General features: G+C 35.5%; 1 protein-coding gene and 1 long non-coding RNA gene across 5 annotated transcripts in view; both read right to left on the bottom strand.

The window, feature by feature from the left end:
• ERC2 (ELKS/RAB6-interacting/CAST family member 2) overlaps positions 1 to 27,705 on the bottom strand; it is a 521,691-nt gene that overhangs the window by 395,741 nt on the left and 98,245 nt on the right. For all 4 annotated transcript variants that reach the window (XM_056338313.1, XM_056338316.1, XM_056338314.1 and 1 more), the window contains one exon: positions 8,153 to 8,227. In XM_056338313.1, the coding sequence (XP_056194288.1) occupies positions 8,153 to 8,227 (75 nt within the window). The remainder of the gene's footprint in view (positions 1 to 8,152; positions 8,228 to 27,705) is intronic.
• Positions 23,421 to 24,335, bottom strand: LOC130149067 (uncharacterized). Its single transcript, XR_008821768.1, has 3 exons — positions 24,116 to 24,335; positions 23,794 to 23,884; positions 23,421 to 23,607 (listed from the first exon to the last, which is right to left on the bottom strand). It is a non-coding gene; the product is annotated as an uncharacterized LOC130149067 (long non-coding RNA).

Genomic DNA, 27,705 nt, shown 5'->3' with positions numbered 1-27,705 from the left:
TAAGAAGTCCAGAATACAAATTTTCACTTAAAAAAAAAAAAAAAAAAATCTGTCACAAGATGATAGTGGGGGGTGGGCGGGGGGGAAGAAACAGAAAGCAAAGACTTGTCAGATTTTCCTACTGCCAACATTGTGAAAACGGGAAAAATACATCTAGCCTGCTGTTGAACACAGATTTATTCACTTGTATCACACTGATACACCAGTTTTCACTGGTAGATATATTTCTGGGTTGTACAATTACACAAATACATTGTGGTTCCTGTCTGAAGAGGTTTTGGTGTGCTTTAATCCAGGCAAGAGCTCAGTGATGTAAAAGGGTGTAAAACTTTTCAACAACAAATCTCAAGACAATGGAAGAGAGCTGTCTCCCATAACAGCAAACATACTTTCATGCCATATAGGCAAGGTTATGCACTTGAAAGGAGAATACTAATCGCCTTTATGTATCTTACAAGTTTCCAAATTAACTGCATCCCCTTTCAGAAAAGGAGCTCCAGTCAAAAGAGAAAGAAATGCCAGAATGTAAAGGAAACAAAAAAAACTCTTGAAATGTGAAACTCGCAGTTTCTTATATTTTTTGCCTCAGTAGCTGTTTCTTTTCTGGAAAAAATCTGATACTGAAGATGTCGATAATTACCTCAATCAGCAGTCCATATTTTGCTTTCTTGAAGGGTATGTTCCACAAGAAAGAGTATTCCCCCCAAAAATCAATTGAAAAACACAAAGGAGCTGACTAGGGATGCAACTTTAAAAAAAAAAAAAAAAAAAAAAAACTAAACCAAAACAACCTCCAAAACAAAAAATAAAAACCCACCAACAAAAACACCACACACCACCACCACCACTCCCCCCCATTTTGGAAGAATTCCAACCAGCTTTTACATTATATGCCTATATCTAATATAATTATGGAGTATTTTTGAATAACAACTTTTCAAGTTACAGATAAAATGTAACTAATATATAACTTAGTATACTAGTCTAACGATATTAACATGGCAGATTTCCCATATCAGAACCCTAAAAATTTTATTCGTATTTGCCCATGGAATCAGCATTTCTCGTATCATAGAGCAAAGACTGTATGAATGATCATACAAACTAAATAATCTTTCCACTAAATGACCAGCCCATCACACGACAAAAAATAAACCTTTTTTAGATGTTAACTGTTCTGTTCACAAAACATTTTTCCATAAACTTTTTTTTAAAAAAAGAGAAATGTGAAATAAAAGGTTGAGATAGGATGAAAAAAAGAAAGGGGAAGAATTTCATTAAATCTTATCACTTGGAGAAACTGTACAAAAAGAAAAATACTGAAAAGAATTTTAAAAACTATCAAGGCTTATGCACAACAATAAATTATTGTAGCTCTCACAGATACTACAATCAAATCAGCTTGCTCCAACAGACTCCATTTCAGAAATTTTCTACTCCTATTATTGAAGATAAAAGCAAAATCTAAGCTTCGCTGCACTTCAGAATCATTTCGCACTGAAATATATTAATACTTGCATGACCTGTTAGGACATCTCATCTGGGAGCAGTCCTCATCAAATCTCTCTAAAGTCTTTAAGAGTCCAGGGTTTTGTACTGCATTTGTATTGTACATGTTTGTAAATATAACATGGCAAAAATAATTTATAGCACAGCCTGTTACACTCCTTAGGTTTATCCATCACAGAATAATATTGAAACTTTAAGAGAAATATCTAACATAACTTCTGGAAGAGTTTTCTGTACTTTATCACAAGTTTGAACTCTCCAAGGAAAACTTTATTTTTAATCAATCTCTGCATACTGTGACTACAGCTGTGTAACTAGTTTTTCTATCTCTAGAAAAATCGTCACTGTCAGTTTTGGATTAACTTTTTATTGGAACAGAAGGCAGAAATTTCACAAAATTTTCAACACTAGAATCTCTTTCAGAATAAAGTATCAAAAACATGTGATGACAAGACAGAAGAGAAGCCAGACATCACCTTCATTCACAGACTGTTCGAGGAACCAAAGGTACTGCTCCCTTATATATGAACAACACAGGACCAGCAATTCTGAAAATAAGCAAGACAGGCTGCTGGCTTGCCCTGAAAACCTGAAAGTTCTCCTGTTTGGAGAACTGCTAGAGAGTGAGGAGCCTTGTAGGTCAAAGATAGTACAGACAGCTCCCAGTGGGTAGTATCACAAGGAAGCTTGGTTGACTTACAGGATGGATAGAACATTAGATAGCTTTGCTTCCGCTAAAAGTTTTGACAGAATAGGCACATTCCCATAAAATCTTCTGATTCAGCTGAATCAGCATTTTCCCACAGAAAACTTCAATTGGAAAACTTTCAACCAGCTCTTGTTGTGGCACAGGGTCTGGCAATCTTACAGAAACTGAAATAGGAACAGATGCAGTATTTCCTTCAAACCTCTAAGGCTTATCCACATTAGCAACACACTAAAAAAACTACATGGGTCTGTGTTGAATCACAAAGAAGATTCTTTTGCAGTAATATTATGGAAAAAGCTTAGTACTAAATGGTACTAATAAACGTCTTTGAGATCTACAACAATGCAGTATTTGTGCAGATTTTTCCAGTCAGGGCTTCTTAAATCTTTTAAAAGACATAAGATTATATAGCAGGATTTGTGATATAGATTGAGGTACTCGCCCTAATCTATCCCCTCCTTCCTGCAGTAACTGATACTTCTTCCTCAGCTCCTTTATTAGAACAGTGTTGCAGATATTCTGTGAGAGAGGTTAGGGCTATTTCTATGCTGGACCTAGGAGAAAGCAGTCTCTTTTGCAACACAAAATAATTAGTATGTATCCTGACACTGAAGGAAATAATATTCCACAATGGAAAGGAGATTGTTTCCACAATGTTGCATGAATCTTATATATGCAGTCCTTACAAGAGTGCTACAGTACATTTCCTAAAACTTAGCAGAGGGAAAAAGGCAAAATATCTGTAAATAATACAGCATTCCAGTCTGTCTTACTCTGAAATGGAAAGTAATGAGATGTTACTCTTCATCATTTCAAATACCTGATAAGTTTAAACTACGTCTGTGAAAAATTTTGCTTGTAGGGCACTCAACAAGCAATCAGAAGTAAATATTTGAAACTTCGCATTTAATAGAATGCACATATGCACACATGCTATCAACAGATCATACATGACTACTCTTACTATATATTTTTTTTTAACTTTCATCAATTCAACACAGAGAATATTCAGGTTTATTTTTGAAGACAAGGGAAATTGAAAGTTCATGCAATCTTAATAACGCAAGTATGTTTCACCGCAAACACACATACACGCTCATTCAGAACCAAACCCATACCTGAAATATCAAAGCTGGATCAATACATAAAGACGGCTCTTTCTGCAAGTAAGGTAAACCACAAATATTTTCATTTACTTTACAGCTTACTATTTTTAAATAGTTCGTAATTTTTGTTATTAGACTACATATATTTCAGATAGTCAATACCTAACACTTAGGATAAGCTTTATGCCATATCCGTAGGCAACTAATTTCTGTTTTTCTCACTGGTTTAAGCTTAGAACTGTCTGAACAAGATCATAGAATCACAGAACGGTCTGGGTTGGAAGGGACCTTTTAAAGATCACCTAGTCCAACCCCTCTGCCATGGGCAGGGACACCTTTTACTAGATCATGTTTCTCAAAGCCCCGTCCAACCTGGCCTTGAACACTTCCAGTGGTGGGGCACCCACAGCTTCTCTAGGCAACTTGTTTCAATGCCTCACCACGCTCATCATAAAAAATTTCTTCCTTATGTCTAATATAAATCTATCCTTTTTCAGTTTAAAACCATTTCTGTTGTCCTAATACAACAGTTCTTATTAAAAAGCCTCTCCCCATCTTTCTTATAAGCTCCCTTTAAGTATTGAAAGACCACAAGAACATCTCCCTGGAGCCTTCTCTTCCCCAGGCTGAACAACCCCAACTCTCTCAGCCTTTCCTCACAGGGGAGCTGTTCCAGCCTTCTGACCATTTTTGTGACCCTCCTCTGGATGTGCTCCAACAGGTCCATGTCTGTCTTGTACTGGGCACCTCAGAACTGAATGCAGTAGTCCGGGTGTGGCCTCACACAAGATGAGCAAATTTTGACCCAATTCATGTGCTTACGAGAACTTCTTTTTGAAAGAATGAAATGAAAAGCGTGTTTCCTTTTACTCTTTTTTATGATATTAATCAGTGTTAATCAACTTTGGATATCACTGATATTCAAAGGTATCAGTGATCTAGCATTTGTCAACACACAACATGCAAAGAAAAATGCAGTTGCAACTGCAATTAAAGGAAAGGATTTCAATGTAACAGCTTTATTTTACACTTAAACAGATAAAGATTTAGGCATGAGAAAATAAATACTGTTCCATTACATGTATCCATAGTCAAAAGCAACCACTGCAACAAAACTAGACTGGCTTCCTATCTAACACAAGACAAAGTTATATGAATGCTGTTAAACATACACACCATATTTTGGTGTGCATTTGCAGCCTCAAGCTTCCACACACTATATTTTACAACATATTTATTTTCATTACTGAAGAGGACTTTTTTTTTTTTTTTTAAATGAAGATATCTCACGTAGATATCTACAGACTGCAATCTCTTTGCTCTGTCATTTCCTATTTATTAAACTACACAAAATTAAGCCCCTCAAGTCATTCATTGTTTAGTAATATTTTTAAACATTCTGGCAGCTTTTCTCCAAGTACCATGAGCTCCATGATGTAACTTGCTGTTTTGGAAAGATGCGCAATTCAAAACTTTTACCCCTTTACTAAATCCAGGATATAAACAGCATTATCTAGTATGTCCTACTTTCTAGAGAATGGATCTCAGAAAACCATGGTAGAGGGCTGGGGGAACAAAACAAGAAATCAAAAAAAAAAAAATCTTGAAAACAAGGTCTACAATGTCATTAAGCAAGTTCAAAAAAACAGGAGCTTGAGGGAACAAGAACATGGTGGGAAAAGAATCATCCTGCCCTCCTTCGGTCTTGTGACTCTGCTTTCCATATGAAAGGCCTTCTGGAGAAGAAAGTCTCTTTCAGACAACGACACAGAGTAAAGAATGTAAGGGGAAAGAATAAGCAAATATATAAGACACCTGGATGCAAATGCATCTAAGAAGAAAAACCAGAAAGTTAGGAAAGGCCTGTGCGATTCACCTGGAAAAATAATAGATATCTGAAAAGGAATAAATAAAGCAATAGAAACAGGAGTCAAGACATAGGATGTGAATTTGCTATATTTTGTTTCCAACCCACCCCCACCCCCCCTTTTTTTTTTAAGTATACAAAAGATAAACACTGATCAAGGAGACAACAGTTATGCAGAAAATACAATTGCTATAAGAAAAGGCAACTATTTTCAAAGTTTTCAGAGAGAAATGAAGATCAGGACAGGAAAGGTAGTGCAGAAGGAAAGCTGTTTAGGACAAAAAAAATATATATGAGATTACAAGTAGAAGAAACGGGTATACCTCATTGGATGAAAGGGACGACTGACTGGGTAAAGGGACAGAAAGCATTAGCAGTGGCGAGGGACAGAAGAAAGCCACAGGGAAGAATAGAAGGATTTATGAAGGAAGGAAAGCTGCCTCCTGGTAGAGGCTGGTGGAGCCATGGAGAGAACTCAAACAAAAGCTCATGCGGCGAGGGGGTGGAAGGGGTTGGGTGCGGTGAAGAGAAATATATACTGCTTGGAGCCTCTGCATGGGGGAGTGTATGGCCTCAGACTGCCATATTACAGAATAATCCTCTCCCTCCTTCTACCCTCAACACTGTAGGGAAATAATTGCTTCAATGCTTGATCATTCAAAACAAATGTTCCACTTTTTTTTCAAAACAAATGCTGTCTGGATTAAGACAATTTAAATTTACTTGAAAACATTCCAAAGCTGGAACTTGTAACAAAAACTGCTGTTTAATCATGTGGATTTCAACATCTTACATTTGTCCCTTTTTCTTTTCAATATTAGGCCTATTTTAGACAGGTCTACCCCAAAGGAGCATGTGTTCATAGGAAAAGAAAGAACCCTGTGCCTCAGAGCCAAAAGGCAGCTCCGCATCAGAATGCTCCAGCAACAGGATTACAGTCTCACCCGTGACAAACGAAAGCCCTCGCTACAAACATTAGATTTTTAAGAAGTGGAACATCACATCACACCCAGCTCTCCTGGGAGACAAGCAGAAAAGATGTTATTGTCTTCAGGGACAGATGCTGTCAGAGTGGCTGCAACTACAGCTGTGACATGTGTCATTCATGTATCATATCACCCCCCAGTTCTTTTCAAGGAGTTTTGGTACAGGAAGAATTGCAAATGATTCTGTAATGTCACATTTACATTGTTAACAGCCCACATGGAAGACCATAAATTATTCTAACACACTATCTCTGTATCCTAAAACTTTAAATTTATAATCTTGAATATCAATAGAGTTTTTCAGCCAGAATTCTACTTTTTATATATATATATATATATACACACACACGCACACACTCTATATACTTAGGGTAACAAGTTGCTGCAAAAACACATATTTTAGATTTCACACATAGACTTCTGAACTAGAATAAACAGGGAACGTCCAAGACAAATACACATCAGAAGACAGAATACTGAAATTTATGTACCTTCTTTATTACTCATATAATCCAAACTAATTATTATCTATTAAAAGGCAGATACTATATTTATGAAGTCCTGCTGTCATTGTAAATGTGTATTTACCACAATGTTCAGACATGCTGAACTCATTTGCTTACAACAGAAGTCACTGGCAAAATAAGGCCTTTAATTTGCTCTTCCTTTAAGACTGAAATGAAAGACTATCATTAATTTATTTCAGGCAGCATTGCCAACTCATAAATTATCTCAAGTCTCTTGGTATTTTTCTTGAAGATGTATGTTCCAGACTCATAGAATTATGCAAAAAATATCCATTTTCATTTTTTAAAATTATCATTTTTATCTTTTGTTATTGGCGGGGGGGGGGGGGGGGGGGGGGGGGAGCCACAACAGTTTAGTAGTATTATATATTGAAAGAGGAAACTATATTCAGGACTAAGGTAAGAGCTTCATAACATTTTTTCATATCACTCTGCTGATGCAATGAATATTGTTCCTTAGGTTAAATGCAAAATGATGGCCAAATACCACCAACAGAAGTATTATTATTAAAGATCAAGAAGAAAAACATTTTCTATTGGCCTTGGACAGTTTGTGTTTGCTTCTGTTTGTCAGTTTATTCCATCCAAATTAGCTCACCTGAAACTCCCCTCCTCATTCCTTACCCTGAAGTCTTTTTAACAAGCAGTATACATGTCTCATTATTCAGCCATGCTGCACTTAGTTTATTTTTTTAATCAAGTCTTATTAAGAAAAGAGTGGGAGAAAGAAATACTAATTATTCCTAGCTCCACAGCAAAATAAATTAAGCAGTAAAAGGAAACAATTAATGATTTAATAGTAAAGGTTATAAATCAAAGTGTTGTGGGTTAACCCTGATAGGCAGCTGTCTCACACAGCCGCTCATCCACTGCCCCTCAGTGGGATGGGGGAAGAGAATCAGAAGGGCAAATGTGAGAAGATGCGTACATTGAGATAAAGCGAGTTTAATAGGTAAAGCAAAGCTATGCATGCAAGCAAAGCAAATTATGGAATTCATTAAGTACTTCCCATCAGCAAGCAGATGTTTAGCTACTTCCAGGAAAGCAGGGTTTCATCATGCACAACAGGTACTTGGGAAGACAAATGCCATAACTCTGAATGTCCTCCTCTAAGTTTTATTGCTGAGCATGTCATTCTATGGTACGGAATATCCCTTTGCTCAATTCAGGTCAGCTGTCCTGACTGTGTTTCCTTCCAGCCTCTTGTCCACCCCAACCTACTTGCTGCCAGGGGGGAGCAGAGTGAGAAATCGAGAAAGCTTTGACTGTGTGCAAGCACTGTTCAGCAACAGCTAAAATCAATGTGTTATCAACACAGTTTTGGTCCCAAATCCAAAACATACCACCATACAGGCTGCTATAAGGAAAATTAACTCAATCCCAGCCATACCGAATACAAGAATTCATGCTACAAAAATAATGTACAAGAAAACATGCAAAGACCATACCTTCATTTCAATAACTGTTTGAAGAGCCTTCGTCTTTGCTGGCTCAGGCTGAAGTTGGGTTCTTCTGTGCAATTCCTGTGGAGGGACACGATAGAAATAAGCCTGACGACTCATCTTTCCATTTTTGTAGTCACTCATATGAATTTATTGCAGCAAAATAAAAGTCTGATGATTAGAAGCATGCAACTCCAAATGCTACAGGTGCTTCCTCTTTATAATCCCTCTAACATCACTGCAGTCCCTATCTTATATTACAGTCAACTCTGATGGCACATGCGCTATTTCTGAAACCATTATCAATAATTAATGTCAGTGGCGACAAAGCCAGGAAGTAATTTCTTAGTCCAAATACAATGCTGCTCTTTCTGCCTAAACATCAAAACTTAATTCAGTTACGTTACTAATTCAAACACTGTTAAGTCATTTAAAATCTTCTGCAGTAGTTTCTTCTTAGTTCCTCCTCTAATAGCTGAAATAAGGAATTTAATGACATTGTATTTAACTTTGACATTTTAAGGATAATAATTATATAGTGGGTTGATGCAGCATCCTCTACAGTAGCAATTACATTTCAGTTTTCAAATTTTCATACTAGTTTTTAAGCATCTTAATCCACAGGTAAAAGAAAAATAGATTGCATTAGTTAAAACACACAGTTAACAGAATTAATGTCTACTGGTCTCTATATATTCAAAAAAAAAAGTATGAAGACAGCAGCGCTGTCTCATAAAACACAGGAGTTTTATCTTAGTATGAGCTATCTCAGTAAAAAACTCACATATCTACATAGAACAATGTAAAACTGTAATGAAACATCATCATACAAGAATTTGGTGATGCATATACCCCACACACAAACAATCTGAGCAGTTTATTAGAAAAACAAACTGTAACAGGACAGATATAGTCCTGTTTCTAGTCTTTTAGAGTCTTTCTCCTCTAAACTTGAACCCAATTGAACTAATTTTATAACCATGAAAAATACATTTATGCCTAGTAGGCTAAGTTAGGTTCATTCACCACAAAGGCATTAGCTGACTCCAGAACCTGAGCTACTGTGTCTTCCAAATTATGCCTCTCCCAGCTCATCCTCATAAATTCAGGCAGTGGGTATCATCAAAAAAATATCACACTGTCAGTCCTAATTATCTTTATTCTCACCTCTCAAATCCCTTTTTCTGGAGTGAAGCAAACAATGTACAACTTGACAACCAATTGACAGACTAACAATCAGAAATATAATCAGCTACAGATTGTGTGCTTTTATTATCCTGCTCCACTATCCTAGCACATTTCTGGGTCTCACCTGCCTTATAACCCACAAGCTTAAAAGTCATAATTTTTTGTATCACGAGCTAGCAATCAGTTTCTTGTTCTGTTTAGCAACAAGCATATTGCTTATCAATGACTTTGAGAAACAACCAGTCTTTAAGGACTAAGTAGTAGGAGTGAATTGGGGCATGTTGTTAACTTAAAATTTACTGATAATAAACATCTTTATAAAATATGTTAAAAAAATTGCATGGCCTAGTATATTAAAGTAACTGAAAGACAAGATAGTTCTGTGAGCTCCATTTAAGTGAACATAGGTTACTTGAAATGTAGCATATGACAGGACACAATATCAAGACACCCATCCCAAAATTGTCAGATTTGGTATGCATTTTTGGCTAAAATAAAAGCAGCTGTCCATAGGTAACAGGGTTTTATGTATACAGGAATAGATCAATACTTATGAGCTGTATGATTACAGTTATGTAACTACATTACAGTCAAATGCCTGGTAACTTAAGACCATTTTGATCATACCATTTTGATCCTATTTTTCAGATTCCTCCATTTGTTTATGATCTTAGCCCGCAAACATTTAGGGGCATGGGCAATTTTTCATTCCCTGTTTGTATTGCACCTAACAATGACACCTTAGTCAATGACTGAAGCTCTTAAGAACCCTAGGAACATAAAGAACAAAAAGTTAGATATGGTCTATCTTGTCTCTTCTGTCTTGCCCACTCTGCTGTTTCTATAGAAGAGATGCACAAAAACATAACTGTTCGACAAACAGTTAAACTACATTCTGACCTGAAATAACCTATTGATATCTTCATAAATCACAGCCTGCAAGAGTCAGCTTAGGTGCAAATCTTTAAACACATACCTAAAAAAAGCATGCTGACCTACTTAACTTATTACATTAAATATATTACAGATATATGTATGTATATTTAAACTACCTCTAACAAATGACAACAGAGAATGTCTAATTTTGCACTGGGCATTTATGAAAAAGTGTATCTGAATGGTCCTTTTTCCTTTTTATTTTTTTTAATATACAACTAACTCTCCACATTATAAAAAGAAATTCTTGCAAACCACCTATATAGGGAATCTCTCAATCACCACCATCTGTTTGTCTCAGATGAAACAAGTATCTTCACTACAAAAATGTTTTACAAAATAAGAGTATGTCATAGGTTTGTCATACAATTCTCCTACAAAAGTCATGGAAAAATAGTTGGCCAGTCATACCGCTATCTGATCAGCAAAAATTACAGCTAATTCTAAGACCAGACTTTGCTCCCCAAGGCCACATAAACTGAGTTGGAATATAAACAGGATTCCACACATTACCCAGGGAGACAAACCAGAGTTTCCACCCCCTTAGCCAAAGATGAATAGACTGCCAAAGATGAGTATTCCTAGATGTCTATCATAGCATGAAGCTTTGCCTCATAATACTTTTCCTGTTTGCTTTATGAATCAATCTGATGCTGGCTGACTTAAAAGCTTTTCTTCTCTATCCCTGATGGTAAAATGAAGCAGACTTTAGGATTCTGGAGAAGATCAGAAAATGACTCCCACTTTATTATTTTGTGTGGGTTTTCTTCCAACCAGATTCAAATGTTTGGAGACTCCCACAAGGCTCAGTTCTTGAATTTATGTTGTTCTATATATGCATTTTTTCTTTTGGGGTACCTGACTCAGGGATATACTTTTGGGGTATCGATTCAAGGATACTACCACTTTATGAGCATGACACCTTATACTGATTGTTTTGCTATCTGAGGTCATCTGGAGGGTTTCAGATTTGCCTGAACAGCTAACCAAGAGATATTCTGAACATTTCATGAAGTCCTTATTGCCTAAGGAAACCAGATTTTTATCCATTACATCATTTTTGGAACGATGCTGCTTTGTCTTCTTAATTTCTTTTAATAAAAACCCCAGGGAGCCTAATAATAAACTTCAAAAAAAACCCACAAACATCAGCAATAGTTTCTTATAACCTGAATTGTATAGAATGGAACTGATATATTCATTTATGAAATTACACTTTCATTATAACCCCTATATGACATCTGTATCACTGCAGTTGGTAGTACTTCTGAGTAACCACTTTGTACATACAAATCAATTATAACACTGCACAATCAGATGCCCACACCAGGGATTTCACGATGATTCTTAGTTGTCAAGGTGATTAACACACCCACACAAAATTGCTAGGTAATGAGGTCTTTTTCTTCACATTAAATTTACTCTACTATTCTTTGCTTTTAGACCAAAATTAATCTTAAACCAAAGCTGGTCATAGCTTTCTCCTTCCACATGTTTCTAGGATATTAGATTAGCATCTTGTGCTGGCCTCAGAAGTAATTTCAGCACACAATTTCACCACTAATTTAAACATCAAAAATCCCAAGAGGAGACAGTTCATATCATATACTTCCTAAAATGGTGGAAGACGAGTCCTATTCTTTTGTTCAGAAATCAAGAAAAAGATGTTGCAAGATCTTATCATTATTGACTGATAATCAAAATCCACATTCCATAGCATGGCACAAACCTCATACTAATTAAAACACAAACAAAACTGCCTTTTTATCCCAGCTTTATTATAAGACACTTCATCACTTGGCTGCAGGAAAGCCAGGGTGCTGCAAACCAATCCTTCTTTTATTCTGCTTCTGATGTACTTTTTTAAGGTTCCCAAGACATCAGTGACTATATGTTGTTCTGATTAGACCACACTGAGCTGAAACTCTTAAATAACAGGTTACACCAATGCTGTTAATGCAGTTCAAGGGTTTTACCTTCTATTTACATAGAACTGCCTAAAACAGCATAGCACAAAGTGTTAGAAAGAAAAGGATTTTTTTCAGAAAAATAGGCAGTTTAGAGATGGAATCATGTCGGTGAGTGCCTGCATTTCAACCGGTAAGCTTCTACTGATTAAAGAACAGAAGGAAAATGCAATCATAAACCAGAAGATATTTTTAAAATTAACACCAAATTCAAGATTTGAAAAAAATAAAGACATAATAGGAACAAAGACATCTGAATCAAATAGCCAGTGGAATAAGAAAGATAGGTAATTAAAAATGGCAGCAACTATGTCTAAGGCAACATAAAAACAGGCATAAGAAACAATCATGTCAGTAAATCCAGCTTTATGTATTCCTAGGTAAAATGTACAAATCTGTAAATCACAGCAGGCAATAGTATAGGAGCTGCTAGTTATCTTAAACACCTCAAAGCAGACTGCTTCCATTCTCCTGGAAAAGAAAGCCTTGCTATTGCTTCTACATGGACAACTTGTCTGAACTTTAAAATTCAAATCAACAGTATATTAATATTTCAATCAATTATTTAATTCAAGCAAAAGCACAGCCACTTACCTAAAATGTCTAAACAGTAGTGTTTCTTCAGGCAAAAATACCATTAAGAAAGAGTGATCAAAATCTATTTAACCAGAATACTACAAAAATTTAACATATAGAAATTAATTTATTCTTAACATATAAGCTTATCTTCTCTCCCGTTTTCTAACCCTTTGCTCTACCTCCAGATAAAATGGTCTCATAATAGTTTAGATCAAAGTATATTTAAGAAGTCCTGATCAAACTCTTATCTTTCTGGAAACCATAAACTGACAACACTGAAAATTTCCATGTCTGGCTCCAGTATGTAGGGGAAAAAAGCCTTGTTATTAGGAAGAATTCAAAAAATCAAATTGCCATTGGTCGTCTATTAAAAAACTACTACCACTGGTATTTGAACTCTGTGGGAACATGTTAACGAAATTCTGTCAAATCCCAACAAATTTTATAGTTTGACAAAATGAAAACGTGGATAGAAGCATATGAAATGAAAAATTATGGAAACTATAAAGAGTTGATAGCTATAAGAGTTCTGTACTAGAAAAAGAGTTTCTTTGTAAAGTAGGTGTACTTAAATGTATTAAGTCCTCACAGTTAAGCAAAGTATTCAGATGCATGTCTAATTCTCTCTCCATTTCACATTTTTAAATAAACTGCCAAATATGAGTTTTCATTAATATAGAAAAAATTGCAAAATTATACACCAACAAACTATAAAAGATCAAATAGTCCATCACTGCAGACAAGTCTAGCAATAATCTCATTAACTTCAGTATTGCTCTTGAACAACAATTCTGACACCGCTTTTGGCCTACATTAGAAAACCTGGGGGTGTGAAGAAGAATAGGAGGGAGGAAGAAGAAGGTTTTACATCAGATGAAAACGAACATATTGAGTCACTAGCCAAAATATTTCTTTACAATGATTGTACCTCCATTTATTCCTGAATTCAAGTATAAATTAAGGGCTTACGATATGTTTTACTAACATGCCTAAAGACAGACTACAAGGAAAAATAATCTGAGCATTAAGAAAACTCAGCTTTTCTTTGACTTGTATGTCAAAAACACCTTAAGCAACCATGTATGTTGTCATGCTAGAAGAGTGTCTTCTGGCAAAAGACCACATATAAAAAGTTTTCAAGTGAAAAGGCGATTTGTGTATAGAGCTTGAAATGCATGTGGGACAATTTAGTTTCTAATTGAAAGCACATAGAATGTTTCCTGAAAGGAGCTACTGAAACTCTAGTTTCACCAGAATCCTTAAAAATTTATTTCTTTTCTTTGCAAAAGGGACAAAATGCCTAGAGGATCTTTTTTTTTTTTTTTTCCCCAGTATCGTTAATTTTTTTTCCTCTTCCCAAAATTACTTCTCGGAAGTTAAGGAAAAGTTTTTGCTTCGCAAAAACCTTCAGTGAAAGAAACTTGACAATAAATAGTTTTCTCTCTTTTCCTCATCCTAATACACTGAACTTTAAACATACTGTTCACTTTTTTTTTTTGTAGAAATCATTTTTATAAATTTAGCACTGATAAAACATCAACCCTTGATCAGAATATCACTGCAAACAACCTGAGCCAACCAAAGAAAGGGTTGGCATTCCCTGTGTGATGCACACCCCCATGTTGCAGTAATACTTTAAATTAATTAGCACAGGACTTTTTTAATTTTGAAAAGCATAGTTACATCAGTTTATCTTACTCAAATCCATACTTATTATTAATGGATACACTGCCTTGTTATCTTTCTAACCTACCTTTTAGTGTATTCCTTACTGTCTCTTTTCTCTTCACATTGGCTCAGTGAAATCACTAGCTAAAATAATTTATGGTTTTGATTTTCAGTTCCCTAATTCTCCAGGAAGTGCTTTTCTAAATATGGGTGGGTTTTACTTACATGCATTTAAAATTACTGCTGGTTTAGGCTATTTAGTATTTAAACATCAGGCCTTAATCAGCAAAGCCAACAAACATCAGAGGTAATAAGACTTCAAATGTGTAAGTTCCTTGGCTCTTCAGTATAGCAATTTTTTAAAAAATGCAAACAAAGTTTTGTGGTGATATTTGTGGTGTCCCTCAGGAGTCTGTATTGGGACCAATACTATTTAATATCTTGATCAGTGACACATAGTGGGCAAGTTTGCAGGTAACACCAAGCAAGTTTGCAGATAACACCAAGCCAAGACGCGCAACTGATAATGCTTGAGGGAAGCGATGCCATCCAGAGGGACTTGGACAGGCTGGAGGATTGGGCCAGTGTGAATCTCCTGAAATTCAACAAGGCCAAGTGCAAGGTCCTGGCCAAGTGGCCTGGGGCAACCTCCATTACCAGTATAGGTTGGGTGATGGATGAATGGATTGAGAGCAGCCCTATACAGAAGGACTAAGAAATATTGGTAGATTAAAAATTAGATATCATTATTTTATAACTAAATACAAGATTACAGTTAAAACATTATCAAGTAACAGCATGTCAAAGCTCTCAATTAACAAAATTATCTCCCCTAGATAGTCAGACAGATTTCATCCCTACATTCCTAAGTAGTTGATATATGTGCAGATAAAAATGTTGGATTGCTAAATTAACGCACAAAAGGATTGCCTAAGCACTATATTCTATATCCATAGAAGTTGGGGTTTTTCAATAGTATACCATATAAATACTAATAATACTTTGATTAGTTTCTTTACTACATACAATTTGAGTGTGCAATATTATTTCCAAAATTACTAAGTGTACATATTTTTATGGATGGCACTAGTAAAAAGGATCATTGATTAACAGACATTCTATATAGCTCTTAGGTCATGCAAATATCTGACAGCAAGGGACAGCGCTAAGCTAATTCTCAATGAAAGATGGACAATTTTTCATTTGGGCTCATATTTTCATATTTTTATAATTCATGATTTGGGTGCTGGGGTTTTGGGGAGGCTGTGGGTGTTTTATTTTGGTTTCTTAAACAAAAGCTTGTAAGAACCATTGAAACTAATATATTTCTATTTTGTTAAACAATCTTTAAAGACCTTTAGAAGTCTAAAGCAATCAACATTTTTCAAAGTGTTAAATGAAATGTTTGGGAAAAAATATTCCAAATAGCTTCAATATTCCATTGCCTTTGATCTTTTTTCAAACAAACAATTAGAATGCAACTCTTAAATTTAAAGAAAGATTCATGCATTTTAACCTAAAACCAAATTTTATGCTTGCCAAAAAAATTCACATCACACACCACATACCCCAACACAAACACACCCAAAAAAAAAAAAAGGTAAAAGGAAGGAGAAATGAATTTGCATTGACCTTTTTTTTAAAAAAAAAAAAAAAAAAAAATCATATTTTTGGATCTGACAGAAACTTAACCAAATCCACCAATTCAATGCAGATATACCTGTCAGCTGAGATACACCCACCAAGACAGTCTTTCTCAGCAGGGAAGAGGTAGGGAGTAATGTCTAAACATTTGACAATGCACAACACTCATTTCACTCTGAAACTTAGATTCTAGAGAAGAGCCTGAATGCATCATTACAGCAATACATTTAAATCAGAATATTGCAAAACAGAGTTGATTGTATATGAGAATATCGGAGTGAAACCACCACCAGTGTCATCTACAAAAACTAGTTGTGATGTGTTGCTTGCCAACTACACTGTGCGCTACCGAACTACAGAAAAGAACCATTCAAATCACACAGTAAACAACCTCCACAAGTAGTTATCGTCCAGCTGAATATTTTATCATTCTATGAAGTCCGTCAAGAGTCTGTTAAATTGAAGTTAATTCATCAACTCATGATAACAAAAAAAAAAAAAAAAAAGAAGAAGAAGAAAATGCACTTAGCACCTGCTCCAGTTCTTTTTCCATTGCCTGGGAAACAAAGTGTTGCTTGGTAACTTGAATCCATCTGTTCAAGTTTCCTCTTTCAGTCTTCCCTTTTTATCAGGAAAAAAAAACCCTATCCCTTAAGAAAATATGATCGGGGGGGGGGAATGTTTTCTCACTGCATAAAAGATGCTAGATCCTTATCTGCGTTAAAATTATGACAGTTACAAATACAATATTGCCTCTTCAAAACAATGCTGCTTCCCCTCACAGATTTTTTAAAGCAAAAAATTGTAGCTTATTCCTATTCTAACTCAGGGCAATATAAGCAGCAAGACACCATTTCCTTACACAATTTAGGGAGTGTATCTTTTCTGTAACTATATGCTCAACATCAATATCTACAGCCTGGGGGCTGAGTCACAGATTACAAAATACTTCGCTGTGCATCAGTACTTAAATGCTGTTTTAATGCATGGTTTTAATATGGATAAATAAATAAATATTTAGTTTTCTCTAAGATGTAAATCAAAAGAATCTCCACTGAAATTACTGGTACTATCTATTGAAATTAAAATTGGACCCTAAAAGAGAATTTTCCAAACTTTGGGAGTCAATGAGATATAAAGAGCGTAAGACTGGAAAACAGACAAATGGAGAAAAACTTCATGATGACGTAGGAGACCAAATTCTGTATCAAATACATTACAACATGTATTTAAAAAAAAAAAAAAATCCCACCATGTTACAAAGAGAAGTGCTAGCAATGGCAAACCAGAGTTATCTAATGCTTTCCATTTTTCACACTTTTAGGCACTAAGCTTACCTCAGTATAAATACAGGTTTTGTTCTGTTTTGGTAACTTTTGGAGCCAGATTTGCAGAACGGCTGAAGACAACAAGTACAGTTTCAATAAATAAATTGCTTTAATATACCGAGAAAAAAATTACGTGCTATATATTACCTGATTTCTATATCTGTATTTTCAAGTTCAAAAAATTAGAATTACTACTATTTAAAACATTTTATGTCATCTTTGTTTCAAAATAATGGCAGAGTCAACTCAAGGCTTCTCAGAGTGACACTTGTTCCAGGAGATCTTTAGGATAAGAAAGGAATTGAAAGACAGTAACAGCCAAGGGCAGAGGTTTAATGCTCTCTTCTGCTCTTACCCAGGCCACCCTTCCTCAGACACCATTTTTTCTTTTATGTGGAGCACAGGACAATGTAATGCTCACATCCAGCCCAGAGGTATTGCAGGGACCTCAATTCACATCCTAGAAGCTGCAGCTTCCTCTTACTTACCATTGTTCTCCTTTCTCTTGAGGAGTCCCATTCACCTTGCTGTTCCTCTCATGCTTTTGAGGAGCAAAATGGAGCTGAACAAGCGAGGAAAAACTCTTTTTAGAGTTTCAAGGAGAGGCTGAGGTAGAAATCATTGTCACAGGAAGGGAGCCACTCAACCTTCTTAACCCTTCCCTACACAGCTGGGGAGACTGGAAGGTTTTCTGGTTTAGAGTAGATGCACCATAGTTTCTCAGTGAAGGGCAGGCAGATTACCATCAAAGGCAACTGCCTGCTCTGCCCGTTATTTGAACAAGCTAGAGTGAATAGACTGACTTCAGTTAGGTTTACATAATTCACAATTCACAGTGGGGTCCCAACACCGATGCATCTAAATGCATCCATTAACTTTTTGCGCTTTATACCTTAGAAACATTTTCATTTTTAACAATCTTTATCTGCCTTCACGTACTGTAGTTCAGGAACACACAAAAGACACTGAATCCCCCAGCCCAGTTTGAGCCACCTACTATTGCTTGTATATTACAATTAGAGCTTAACTTACCCAGTCTAAAGCAAATATGGTCCGTATAGGCAAGATGCCATCAACCCTTTTGGGTTCTGGTTCAGGCACTTCCTAAGAAGTCCTGGATATCTTCTGCAGTACATAAACTGAAACTTTAAATGGAGCTATGTGTTTTAATTAAACCCTTGTGTCCATTAAAACTATACCTCTTCCTACAACCACCTCAAAGAATGGGAGCACAATTTTCAAAAACTAATATGTTTTATTACTCTTGCTACTGCAATGTTTTATGCCTAAATATCTGACTTCCTAATACGCAAAGTATTTGGCTACAAAGTAAAGAACTGCAACAATGCAGTTTACTAATGTGCAATTAGCTTCAACAGATTCAGAACAGAAATAAATTGATTGGTCTGAAAGCAGACTTCTCATCAAGTACAGCACAGCCTTAGAGTAAAGCCTAAATGATTCTGCTGTGAAAGATCACATCATAAAGATGTCAAAATGACTGCAAGAACAGCACCACCATCTAAGTACAAAGAATTTTAAGTCAAAAGATTGTTAGAGAACACAGTGACAACACTTTGTTGCAGAACTTTTTCAGAATGGTGTCTGTGGAAATCAGAAGAGTATGATAAACTCAGTTGTTGAACCTTCTTATAATATAAATGCAAACTAGTGAAAAAAAGTTTACACACGCACACGGTAGCAAAGTCCTGACGATAGTTTCTGCAGCAATACAATTCAGCCCCCTACACCAACTTCTGCCATTTTGTGGCCCTGTACAGAGAAGGTTGGCATGCACGAAAATATTTTCATATCACAAACAGTAAGCTATAAACATGTAGCTGCAAACAAGTCATTTTCTGTCAGGTCATCCAAAGGTCAGGTTTAATTTCCTTCCAAGGTGTGTTCCAGCAACTGTTTCTACTAAATGCTTCATAACCTGACTGAAAAAAATATATAAAATTAAACTCTACAATTTATAAAAACAGTTGAAAAAACATGATGACAGGAAGATGGCTTGTCAAATACAACAAACTTTCAGAAAGCTAAAAGATTACTACCTATATCATATTAAATGATCTGTTCCTTATAGATTTGTTTCTGCTCGTCCGTTCACTCAATATGCATATTCATGAGATCTCTGTCCCACAGATGAACTGAAGAAAATATAAAAAGCAGATGGGTCAGAGCCATTAAAAGTCTCAATTTAGACTTGCTGATTTTGGATTTCTAGTCCAGTTTAGTGAGATCTATCTATAAATCAAAACAAAAATGCTTTCTGAATATCAAGTCACCATGTAACATTGACTAGATCCAGCCACAACATGATTTAGTAATCTGAAATTATTTTCCACACAGTTTACTACACACCAAGAGTACATACCTTCCACCCTGCAAGATTTACATGCATTGATCAGCAGTATTACTGAATAGACCTTTATACACTGGAATAAATCTCATACAATCTCAAGTATAGACATCAGTATCAGCATACCAGTTCTTATTCCACAAAATGACCATTTTTAATCATCAGAAGTGGTAAACTTCCCATTATATTTATGCAACCAGAACAATTTATTCAGCCCACACAGCTTCTTCTTTTCTACCCCCTGGACAGTTATGCCAGCCTGCACACTGCTACCATTTTCCTGAAAAACTTGCAGCCCATCTCTAATCATGTGACTAAACATACATCCATTCCACGAGTAAAAATACAGACATCTCCCATACATAAGCAGTACATTCTTTCACTAAGCCATGCCAACAGCATTTTGATCATGCATTAAATATACTTCTCATTTTAAGGTGTGAAGGTAGGCAGTAAATACATTCAGTATTTCACGTGAACCTACATCATCTGCCCAGTCTAATGCTTGCACAGCCCCATAAGTCCCAATGAAAAACTGTTTCTTTATCAGACAGTGAATGACAACTTACAGATAGCCTATTAGGGACACCTAATCAGGACCCACAGTTTTTAGAATTCACAGTGCTGCCTCCTTCTGAATCAGGAAAGGACACACAGTGCTTCTTTTCAGCCTAATAGCCTCTGAGCAGCATAGGGGATACAATGCACTGCTTCCCAGCGGAGTCTGGGAATTCTAGCACCATGGCAGGCTAAGCTGCATTACACTAATCACTCCGCAACATTTTGTTCCATTCTTGCTCTCACCCATGACTACAGAGAACAGCAGGAACCTCTTCTAAAGGTCTCTATGACACTGAAAAGGATGCCTTAGATGGCTTCCCCTTATCACAAAGTGGTAGGAAAGAACAGAGATTTGTAGAATAGAAACAGAAACCTCAACATACCAAAAGAATCATATTAAAGTTGTTTCAGTCAATAAGCTGTTTCTCCATCACGTTTGTCTTAAACTAAACTTATCCTATGAAGTACAATTACTAGTTAAAAATTCCCCTTCAGAGCACTTTTTACTCCCAGAAGTGAACCAAACACATAAAATACCTGCAATGCAAGTGAGAAAAGACATACTATACATGCTACTAATGGCCTAAAAATTGTTGATCTTATTTCTACATTGTAACTACATGTCAAAGACTGTTTCTATACAACTGTGAAACTACCTTCAGTTTGACAAGCAAATTCGCAAGAGCACAGGTTGGCAAAAGAATTTACAGTATTACTAAGGGGATTTGCATTTGTCTAGTTTGACTTAAAATGAGTGATTATCTCAGGAAAACAACCTCTTGCTGAGAATCCCTAGCCATAACAAGAAAAGCAAACCTGAAAAAATCCTGATCTCTATTTCATTATTACATAATAAATGCAATTAACACTTCAGAGCTATATTGTTGATAAAATTAGTGTAATAAAGTGTAGATAAGACTATACTACATTAATTCCTTTTATAATATTCTATGAACTAAAACTCAGAATAGAAAACAGAGCAAACTTTAGTCTGTATGTCAGCACACAGACTATAATATCTATGATAACGAAGAACCATCCCTTTTCTACTTTTATTTACAAATTGGTTTCAAAATATAATACCTCTCACTGACATGTTAATAATATATTTGAAATAGCTCTTTGAAATAGCTGAGCAAAAGGTGCTAAATAAGTGAAAACTACAACACAATGGAGTAAAATTTCAGCCATTTGCTTTGCATTACTTGTTGCCAAGTCTCTACTATATAGACCACTATATTTTAAGGGATTAAACAATTTTATTTTGTCGTTTAGTCTTAAGCCCAGTTATGAGAACATAAACATTAACAGTATTAACTAATTTTCATGTTATCGGAAAATTTATACACTCTGAGGCTGCAGTCTTGTATCACCCCTTGGCTGAATATATTCATGCTTAATCCATCCTTCAAATCCATCTGTTTTTCTTCTGATACTTCTCTGTTAGTGCTGATACTCCTCTAAGGATGCCATAGCTCATACTGATTATTTATTTATTTTTCATACTACCTTCACACTACAGAGCAAACACAAAACTGAGTAAATCAGGTTGCTCTCAGTTTCATTTCTTACAACTCTTCATTATCTTAATATTGCCTGAGATGTTGCATTTCGCATTCATTTCATATCTATTACTCAAGTTTTTATAGGCTTAGACAAGGTCAGCCCTTGCTATGCCTTTCCAAATCTCCCTCTGGGGAATTTGGTCTAGGCCTTCTGTGAATCACTAGGGAGTCTGAATTTTATATTTTGGTCGCTGGTTTAAGTGCATACTACTGATTGAACATGCCAAATCTTCAGTCTAGGTATAACTGCCATTCATATATATTCCATATTTTTAAATAGCTACTTATTATACATTATAGAAGCTCTCAGTGAATACAGAATATACAGTGCTATCACTAAATAACAAAAAAAAAAACAACACACCACTAGTAACTTACCTAGCAGCTCTATGAACGGATAGATTTTCCCTAATTTAAATAAAGTGATAGACAATTAACTACCCAAGCTCTGCTGACATCATGTAACAAAGCTTGCACATAAAGACATTTTAATACAGGAAAATTTAAAACAGAGTTATAAATAGTTTAAGGGTTAAAAACTCTACAATGCAGGCTAACTGTACAAAGAACAGAGAAACTGTGTAGAGTAAGAACCAAAACCCAGACAGTATAAAAAGTTACCTGCTGGAAACTTGCCAACTACATAACTCCGTTGACATATTACAGAAACAATTTATTTCATAGTTTACTTACTCCATTGCTTCTAAGTTAAAGACTATCTAGTTATTTACAGCTCTCTATGGACTCTCCCAGTAAAGTCTAGCAGATTTTCTAGGCCCCTATGTCTTGCCACATAACCTCCATTTCCAAAATCACTTCTTCACATATCCTGCCAATTGATGGCCTTATCCCACAAACGTCAAAAATTCTTGGCATCAACTCCTGCCTAGCAGAAATCTCTTCAGTAACAGGTCCATAGTCAGTATCTCAGCATGCTAAAAGCTCCCTTTACATACATTATTCATTTTCTATTTGGATATTGCTGTGTACCATTATTCAGAAGACTGAATTTCAAAGCTGAACTTCAGCAGTCAGTAGGTCTCCACAAACCAATGGTTTGACTCTTTCCTTATTTACATCAGGGTCAGTCAAGTGTAATACCAATCAATGACATCATTCTGCAGCAAAGTCATTGCAGATGAAATCATATGCAAGTCTGTTAAGCATAACAGAATGGGAAAAGATACCATGAGGTATCTTAGATTATTTTCATTATATTTAGAGGCAATAAAAAGAAAATGGATATAATATTTTCATTTAGGAGCACACATACCAACAATAAAATATCTTAAGTTAGATCTCATACATGCACTTGTCTCGTTCATTGTCCCTCCACACCATATTTCTTTAAGCATGGTTTTGGAAGTGTATCATTTTACTTACAAAATCTTAACACCAAAGTTTCTTTGCATTTGTAATAAAAGCATACTTAAAAATAACTATGTTTTACATATTTTTATTGGAAGCTCTTTATGTTATTGCAAGTTTGGATGATAGCATTTTCTTCAGAACAGTTTACAATGTGAGAAAGTATTTGTAAAGAAAAAAATGAGTGCAATGTAATCCTTTTTTTGTGGGCTTCTTCTGATCCTCTTATCGCCCACGTTTTCTAGGAGGAAAACGGTGGTACACTGGATGATCTCATCACAAGGGTGATCTAAGAGAAAGAATGGTACAATGATGTTTTAATTATTTTTTTTTTTTTACAAAGCAGCTAGGTAAAAGGACTGTGATTCTGTACTTTACTTCATTAATATATACCATGCAGCATTCTATGACCCAGCTACTATATAGTCCTCATAACAAATGGGAAGAATTACGAGCCAAGGAACTGCATCATTACCTGCCTCAATTTAGTCTTTCAAGCTGGGATCATCAAATTCTTTTTCTGACCCTTCTCTTATGTAATGCATTTCCTACCAGATGATAAGTATCTGCAAGACAGGAAAAGGAAAAGAGAACCCTAAATTGATTTGTAGCTCATATCATTATCCAGCCCCTTAACACAAAAGATAAACAGAGAAATTAAAATAATTATAAATCAAATTTAATTGAAAAACTAGAAAAAAATATTCCAAGGTACATGCACAAATTGTTAGTTCTGTGATCACAAACATAAATACGACTGTAACTGACAAATAATTCATTCACTATAGAAAACTTACCACGGTAAGGCTTGTAGGACTTCTGTGGTGCAGTCATGACCAGTACCCTGTGTTCACTGGAAGAAGTGGGCCACCCTGAAGGCCCCCCTTTAGTTCTTCTGCTACACCCTGATGTTTTCCCCATCTGCAGGTGTATGCATACAGAACAATCCCTATATATACAGAATATACTGATTTATGGTGTTCTTTGTGATTTATAAATGATTTTCACAAAATGAGAAATGATCATGTTAACGAGGGGGGTTTTGCTGAAAAAAGAGAACTAAACAGGGTTCAAAATTTCACTTAACATATTGGTTTCCTTTCCTGTCTATAGGAAGGAGCTTTCACTCTCAACATCTTTCGCTATTATTTTTTGAGCAGTATCAATGCTACAAAAATTCTTTTCCAGCAGAATCACTTTCAAAAGCAGTTTTTGGAAATTCTCTCAATTACCACAGCTTATCTGATAGATAACTATTTGTTTGTAATTATTTATCCACAATAAACAATACTTTAAAAGTTAGAATTAAAGATAAGGTTTAACACATTGGCGTTTTGCTTATGCATTGCCTCAATTTCTTGGGAGTTTAAGTACCTTTTTAAAAAAGAAAAAAAAAACCTTAATCTGAATTATTTTTACCTTAATTACTCAACACTTTCCAGCCTTACTCTTGATGTACGTTTTCCTGATACTTCCTTATATGTTTCCAATAGTTGCACACAAAATGTTCAAGGCACATTGTTTAAGCAAGCATCAGCATGGTTATGCTCAATTACCAACATCTAAATATAAATGTTTATATCCATATTTGGTTGTTAGTTATTATTTACCTTTACCTATCTAAATTTTAAAAGTTTACTTTATCTACAGATACTAGCTGAAGAAAAAGCAGGCTCTGTACTTCTAATATTAGATTAGCTCTATAAGGTCATTAAATATAGATCAGGTGACAGTAGACCAAAACTTTCAAGGTTGAGCGAGAAGAGACACTGTCCCAGTGTAAGACTAAACAACAGAGGAAGAACAACTCATACACGGCAGCAATAAATGGAAAGAGTAGGCAAATTATTTTCCCGATAACATGACTTACACAAATAACCTTATGGGCTTCTCTTATTATTCAAAGTCCTGTGACCCTTCAGAACCAGAGAAATTAAAAGCTGAACCAAATAATATGAATATTCTCATGTCTGGAAGATTGAACATTTATAAAGTAAGACTTTCTGAGGCTTAGTGGTAATTTGTACTTAGTTGTAATAGGTACTTAGAACTTAAACATTTACATGACAACTTCCTCCAACAGTGGAAGATACTGCAGATGTCTGTCACTTCCTTTCTGCATGTGTTCAGAGGTGCCCCTAATACAGTCAGCACTAAGATACAAAGTGTCTTGTTCAAAATTAAGACCTATCTGAACCAAAAGGATGTTCTTTGTCTTCCTCTTGGAACTCTGTTTAATAAAGGATGTTCAAAGGATATTCTGCCCACTCTTTTCATTCTTGAGCAACTAAGAGACACATATACTGACTGCCTCTGCTAAGTCTGAAAATCATGTTTCCCTTCTGAAAGCACCCTCGAATGATGAATAGCATATTGCACCTCTATTGTTAAAAGCTCTTGTTTGAGCAGAAATAAGTCCAAATTCACTGGAGTACACAGAAGACGTAAAAGTCTCTACAGCTAGCAAGGTAACTCAGTTTCAGCCCTTGCTCCAAGACTGTTTATCATCATCACTTCCAATAATTCTCTTCTGCATTTTAGAAGAAAATGCAAATGCTTTTCACTTATTGGAAGCTTGCATGTACAGGCCTTCCAGAGAGGCATCAAAATTATGAGTGGACAGTGACTCAGACTTGGACAAAGGGCAGTCACTCTAATTTTAAACATAAACTAAAAAAAAAATGCCTTCCTACATAAATATTACTCTTTCTCGTTGTCTTCAGATCTGAATTTATTGTATCATTAGGAAAACACTAGCACACACACACACAAAAAAAAAAACCCACACAACTATTAGATTATTCCTGATACAACCTTCAAATATTCCTCTGGGAAATATGACATTGCCATAAAAGCAGATCTTCTGTGAAGCTGTTGGAAAGCTAGTGAGTTTTCACTCCAGTAATTCTGGGAAATCATGAGCTGCTATGTTACAAGCATTTACCATTTTACCAGAGCTCCGAGGACTAAAAATGTAGTGGTATACTGAGCTACCACAAAGACGACTCTCCCTTCTGTTTTTGCAGATGGTAGGACATTTGCATACTATCTAAGCATAAATGCTCTACTTTCATATAAATACATATAAAGCTCACTGGGCTTCAAAGGTCCAGGCCCTGAACACAACTTCTGCTGTCTTTATTTTCTAAGTAATTTCTCAAATTTTACCCAGTGTCTTGCAAGATAACCATAAAGAAATTCAAGATCATATCCTATTAAGTTCCAAATATCTTGAAATACCAGCAGAGACCACTGAAAGCAGCCAAGCAAAATCTGGACAAGTACACCTCTCTTCTACTTCAGACCACTGCACTGGAAATATTACAAGAAAACAAAAGAGTCTTGAATATTTCAAGTTATGAAACTTAATATATATTTTTTAAGACTAAGTAAAATCACAGTAGGAACAGCATCATTTAAAGGCTTTTCCTTCATCAGAAAGTACTGCTTCATTTTTAATGCAAGTAATTTCCAACAGAAAACATATAACAGAAAGCAGTCTGGGCAATGCTCAGATTACAAGAGAATGTATTTTATACTTTAGCTTTTGCATTACCATAACACTACATTATCTCATCTAATTAGATTTTTCCAAAACCTCTGGAAAACGAGCTTTCCACATGCTCTGGATGTTTGTTTATTAACTAAACATGGTGTACATGAACTAAACAATGCATTGTGGTAATAGGAATTATGGAAGAGCAATACTACAGCCTAATGGACTACAGAAATAGTTCTGTAAAACCATCACATTATCTCTAGCACAGTAAGTGTCTTAAACTTGTTAAAGACCATAACTTATAGTTTTATCTTTGTATGTCTCTTCAAAAAAAAAAAAAAAAAGCCAAAATAAAATCCAGCTCCTATGTTAATGAACAGGGTCTTAAAAGTTCGTGATGTTTGTAATTTAATCAGTGTAAATTGCTGTTAATTTTGAATTTTATTCTGAAAAGTTACATATTTATTCTCCACTGTTTATGTGGTTATTTCAGAAGAATAATCTTCCCAGATTCCTAACTAATAGTGTTTTGATTTCACAGACCTGACTTAACAGTGTTCTCTAAATGAGATGTAAATCAAGCTGTTCACTCCATATAAAGCGTGAGATACCCCAGTCACTGGATGACTGATTTCCCCCCCCCCCCAACAGATTTTTTGTGACTTCCAATGACGACTTCTGCAATTCTAAACCCTTAGCATTTACAGAACTCTTAGGGTCAGAAGGATGACAACCCAGAAAATCAGAAACAAATAAGCAGACATTTGCAAAATCTCTGCCTGGAACAACTGGACCAGCAATAAGGAGAAACGCAGTGGCAGAGCCAACAAGAAACATCGTATGAAGTCATATATAACCCCTTTAATCTATAACAACACTACTTCTTTT

The sequence above is a fragment of the Falco biarmicus genome, chromosome 4 (assembly GCF_023638135.1).
Source record: "Falco biarmicus isolate bFalBia1 chromosome 4, bFalBia1.pri, whole genome shotgun sequence".
Taxonomy (NCBI): domain Eukaryota; kingdom Metazoa; phylum Chordata; class Aves; order Falconiformes; family Falconidae; genus Falco; species Falco biarmicus.
The sequence above is the reverse complement of the archived record's forward strand: the minus strand, read 5'-3'. Positions and strand labels throughout refer to the sequence as shown.